The 5,766-nt window shown below is 34.7% G+C and overlaps 1 protein-coding gene across 1 annotated transcript; it reads right to left on the reverse strand.

The window, feature by feature from the left end:
- Positions 1-2,497: 2,497 nt before the first annotated feature.
- Positions 2,498-3,324, reverse strand: LOC116030153 (ethylene-responsive transcription factor ERF024-like). Its single transcript, XM_031272315.1, has one exon. The coding sequence runs from the start codon at positions 3,298-3,300 to the stop codon at positions 2,707-2,709; it is 594 nt and encodes a 197-aa protein (XP_031128175.1). The 5' UTR covers positions 3,301-3,324; the 3' UTR covers positions 2,498-2,706.
- Between the last annotated feature and the right edge of the window lie 2,442 nt (positions 3,325-5,766).

Below are 5,766 nucleotides of genomic sequence, written 5' to 3' on the forward strand. Positions count from 1 at the left end.
CATCTTTCTATGCCACCCTTCAAGGCGCAATGACAACTCTATTAGCTAGGAATAATGTGTTTATAAAGTTTGATGATGCTAACTAAATTGCATAGAGATTTTAGAACTCCAAAAATGGATTGTAATTTTGTTTTGTTTTTTTTTTTGTTTTGTTTTATTTAAATTTATAGTAAATTTCGAAATGCAAAAAATAGACTTAATTAAATTAATCAACCGTTAAGTCATACTAGCAGAGAAAGAACATGGTAGACATGCCTAAACGGATGATTTATATATTCTAAAAACTGTTGGAGGATACACTAGCTAAGCAAGAAATTAAAGAGCCAGGGGCTTTTATGTACATTTGTGTATGTAGCTCCCCAGGAAGATTTGTATATTTTTAAAAATACATTCGTGTAATAACTATGTTATTATACAAATATGACACTCTTTAACTCCCCATTTATTAAAACCCTAGTCCCTTTCCCTACATGCATCCACCTATCCACGTAAAAAAAAAAACCCAATTTTTAATATATATATATATATATATATATATATCTTTCTCTCAAAAGAATTACTTTCAAAAATAAATAAATAAATGACACTACAATTAAAGAGTAAATATATACTTGAAGACATATTGAGAGCATATATGTTTTGATTATTTTCATGTGTGTACATGTGAATTCTCTCGTTATTTTAAGATTGCCACAATGTTAATTAAAAATGTTTATATCTTTTACGTATGGAGCATTATTGATTTTTTGTGCTTTAGTAGGTTGAGAAAGTAATTATAAACAGATAATATATTCTAACATATTCAGTAGTACTAAAAAAAATACTCCGTATATAATTAATTTTATCCAACACTTTTAACAACAATTTACTTTACGCTTATTACTAAAACTAACCAAGCCATCATACCTTATAATAATTATATTCAAACCTTGAAACATTAATAATTTAATTCCAACATTTTGTATTTTATAACAATTACACCAAAAAGTAAATAAATTAAAAAAAATGCAAGAGAATAATCTTCAAATATTTAAAATTTGATAAATTAATATCAAACACTTATATTTTATAACAATTATAATTTGCAATCTAAGAAAATTTAGCACAAAAATTAAATTTTTTACCTATAAAGGCTAGGTCGACCATTTAAGTAGACTACCATTTTCATGCAGGGCCCTTCTGGAAGGAAGGTGAAGCGTCAATTCCCGATGTCTACTCTATCCAATAATCCTAATAATTCTTATTATATAATATATATTCATGTCGACCAAGTTAAAATAAATAAATAAATAATATACAGTACATAACTGTTCAATTCACTACATGTGAACAATTGAACAAAGGCTGAGATGGAATTACTATGCAGACACTAAAAATTATGAATGCATACAGTACTCTACCCAATAATCCTACTCTTTTTTTTTTTTTTTTTAAACTCACATGATCTTTCTCTGTCCGTTTAACGGTCCAGGTACACCCACGTTTGCTCCGAAAGGTACGGGAGCTGGCCCGGGGAATCGTCATTTCTGGGAATCGAACCCGGGTTCTCCCGATATTCTTCCCTACTTCTGGGAATCAAACCCGGGTTCTCCCGATATTCTTCCCCACAAAGAGAGCTCATTTGCCACTTGAGCTATCCCATTGGGTTCGAATAATCCTGCTCTGATCAATCTCTTTTGCATGCTCAATCTCAGATTACCTTAATTAATCCTAAGATTAGGGTTACACCCGGTAATCTATTCAGGCACCCAATAACAGTATGGATAGATGCTTTAATGGCTTAAGTAGCTCCACTTAACATTTGTGTATGTAGCTCCACTTAAAGAGTTAATACCATCTGATGTCCTTCCAATTTTGTCACGTTTAGTTCTTAACTTTAAAATTAACCATGGGTGATTCTTCTAACTTTTTACGATGGTTAACTTAAAAGTTTAAAATTAAATGTGTCAAAATTATTATACTCGGATCCTAGATGACATTAAACATTGTACTGTATTATGGTTGCAGATCAGAGTTGCAGTATGTGTGGTGCATTAAGTAGATGGTTGGTTGACGGACAAAACCCTAGCAAGAATCAACGTTCTAATAATGATTCGAACTGACAAAGTAAGCTAGCTTTACCAAATCCAGATCTTTCCTAAACCAAACCGCAGATACATACCCTTTACCCCATCCTTATTGCTAACACTCTATGATTTTAAACATTCAAATGATGAACTAACGTACGGCAAACAACCTTAGCTTCAACTCTCCCTTCAGATCATCATCATCATCAACCTCCACATAACCTAGCTCCATATATGCGGCTTCGATTCTTTTCAGAATATTATTTGTTGTTTCACTTGCTTTAATTAAATTTGTTCATTCGTATCTTCATAAATCATAATTATGTATGTATGGGAAGGATGATTAAGCTAAACATGTAGGTAATATAATACAAAGATTAAGATTTTATATATGGAATGAAAATAGGATTTCAATTAAGGTGACAATCGAATTGAAGATGATTACATAAAATAAGTTTAGGTTGAAATAGGAAAGCTGTTAACTAGCTTACAAATAAAGAAATGAAATGAAATGCAAGCGCCCATGGCAATGATGGAGAGATTACATATATTACATTTAGGGCATGCATGCTTTTATTAATTAACTAACAGCAGAATGGATATATGCATGCATGGCTACTTACAGTATTATTATGTGTTATTAGGGATAGTTCCAGAGGTTGTGATCAGTAGCTGTAGAAGCGTAATCATAATCGTAATGATCGTAAGAGTATTGCTGGAATCGTGGAGGGCTAAGAAGCATCCCTTCCGCCATATTCGCTATAACATTCGGCATGTCGAAAATTAAATCCTCGTCCACAAATTCATTGTGACTTTGATGATGATGATGATACTGTTCGTATGTTTCATCAGCTCTTCCTCCTCCGACGATATTATTATCCACTTGGTGATGATGGTCCCCACCCGCCGGCCTTAGTGCATCGGCGGCGGCCCCAGCGGCGGCGGCGGCAAGGGCGGCGGCTTCTTGAATGTCACGTGAGGAGTTGGAAGCCGGGACAGGCAAGGAGGCCGCGGAATTCGGGAAGTTGAGCTCGGCGTGTGGGCCCTTCAAGGCCAGCGCCGCCACGTCGTAGGCCACGGCCGCCATTTCCGGGGTGGGGAAAGTCCCGAGCCAAATTCTGTTAGGCGATCGGGGCTCGCGAATCTCCGACACCCATTTCCCGCTGCTCTTCCGGCGCCTCACTCCCTTGTACGCCGCCCCGCTGCTTTCATTGTTGCTTCTCCAAGTCGACATTTTAGAAAGTTTATGTGGTCGTTGTGGCCGATGAAAAGATGATGAGTGGAGTGGGATGGTGAAACGGCGGCCATTTAAGAAGGCGGAGGAGATTAGGGCTAAGTGCAAACCAGTTGGAGATGATCGATCAAGAATAATGGAATGAAGTGGTATATAGCTAGGTGTGGAAGGAGTTTGGGTGTCAGCCAGAAAGCAGCGTTAATTAGTTTGTTTGTTGGACATATGGGTTGGAGAGCGTTTTCTAATTTCATCTATCACAAATCAACAGCAACCTCGTTTTCTTATTTTTTTTGGGCCCCTAAAATTCATGTATACTTGTAAGGATTAAGGATGACATATGTGATGAATACAGAATTAATTTTGATATGAATGATTTAAGTTCTGTCCCACTGAGAGAGTAAATCTAGATTGTGTACCGTGCGCACAGAATAGTGTGATGGGGATGTTGATTGGACTAATTATATATGAACTCTTTTTTTTCTCTTTTAGTGTTTGTGGTTCTCTATTTCTATGATGTCTGAATCATTGCATATATATGCCTTCAACACATTAATCACCGCTTAAGTATATGTGACTGTGGTAAATGTACTTGTGCAGCACACGCACTCTCTTAATTGGTTCAAAAGGAACCATTATGAGATTGAATGGGATTGTTCTTAATTATTTAGTTCAAAACTAATATCATAGAATTTCATCCCCACAGGCCACATGAAAGAACGTTTGTACTTAGTTCTAAGTATATAAGCATAACCAGTAGGTTTCTGGCAAACAGTGGAAATCGACTAGTTGAGGTTTTTTATGAGCATCCACCTTAGTTGAGGTTTTTATGAGGTGTTTGTCATATTCATATAGGAGAGAGGGGGAGGGGAAGAGGAAAAAGGGGAAGAAAAGAAAAAGAAAAAATAAAAGGAAAAGAAAACTTGACAATCAAAAAGTAAAAAATAATAATAATAATTAAAAAGGCACTATTTACGCACCTAGCAGGCATGTGCACTGCACACGCCAACTAGGCACAGTAGATGCGAGAAACGCACACCAAAGAGCTTTCTTTCCCCATTTCTTCTCAAACCCCGAGGGGCCACAAAAAATCAATTTTGCAGGAGTAAAAACTCCAAAAAAAAAAGAGTTAAATTCTTCCCTATTAGTCAAAAAATCATGATCAAGTTTTTAAAATATGCAAAAACAATTAAAAAAAAAATTGTAATGGGATTGCTCTAAGAAAGTGTACCGAATGACGTTGACTTGAGGCTTACTTAACACTAACTCTTTCATATAAGTAATTAAATTTATATATTAAATTGAAAATTTTGTTCCATTTTAATTTAAAACTTAAACTACTTGTAAAATTACATATTCGATCAATGTTATGTCTTTATAGTTTTTGCCATTGCCAACCAGGGAACATATAGGCAAAACCTAGTGCTTACAACGGATGGCCACAATGTTTTTTTTTTTTTTTTTTGTCACAATTTTTCTTTTCCATCAAGCGCCCATATCTTAGCATCTAATCGCTCCAAAAGACAAAAAAATTATAAAAATATCCCTAAATTTGACCCATAATAAATGACAAAAATCAAAGAAATGATGAAATTTAGAAAATATAGCAAAGTTAGAAATAAAATATGACCAAATTGATAGAAAGGGATTAAATGTGAAATATCAAAGTTGTAGAATTATATATAAAAAAAGCGAAATTAATAATTATCTTTAAGGTCATTCTTTTTTCTTTAAGGTCATTCAAATACTATAATATAATATAAAAGGAAAATTGTAGGGGTCTAACAAAGAATTTGGGCATTAGATCAGACAGGTTAATTGTGTGTGGAAGTAGAGATCAGACAGGTTAATTGTGTGTGGAAGTAGAGAATTCTGTCATGAGAATCGGAATCGGTATGGGTATCAAATACTTGGTAAGGTTAATGGGTTTTGGTGAAAGTATTTTGCATGTTTGGTAGTAGGGTGGAATGGGAATGGTTATTAATAGTTGGGAAAGAAATGAGGAAGGAAAATGAAACCCTTATTACATTAGGGTATGAGTTTTTCAATTAATGGGGTATTCCAAATCCATAGTAGTGTTCTCAAAACATATCAACCAAACAATAACAATCACTTTGATACCCATACTTTATGCCTAAACCCACCAACCAAACACACCCTAATTTGTTCTCTCTCCCTATTGGCTATTAATTACATACTATGATGATTTTGTACTGCAAAATATTGACTAAACCATGAACATTAATTATAGTGATACTCACGTATGTATATGAAGTCCGCGGCAAGTCTTGTTGAGGAGAGGTAAAGTGTAATTAGTGGAAGAATTAGGTGTGGGTATGTCTCGTACCGACTTGATTAGGCTAAATCACCCACTATTATATGCAAACTAATCTTCAATTAATTCTTTCTTAAGTCTTACTGTTCGTTCCATCTTAGGTTCTAGCTTGGACCTATGAACTGCTATTTTAT

Source organism: Ipomoea triloba, chromosome 9, assembly GCF_003576645.1.
Source record: "Ipomoea triloba cultivar NCNSP0323 chromosome 9, ASM357664v1".
NCBI lineage: Eukaryota > Viridiplantae > Streptophyta > Magnoliopsida > Solanales > Convolvulaceae > Ipomoea > Ipomoea triloba.

What these genes read in the sequence shown, in the direction of transcription:
- LOC116030153 (XM_031272315.1), bottom strand. Translation starts at nt 3,300, where the DNA reads ATGTCGACTTGGAGAAGCAACAATGAAAGCAGCGGGGCGGCGTACAAG.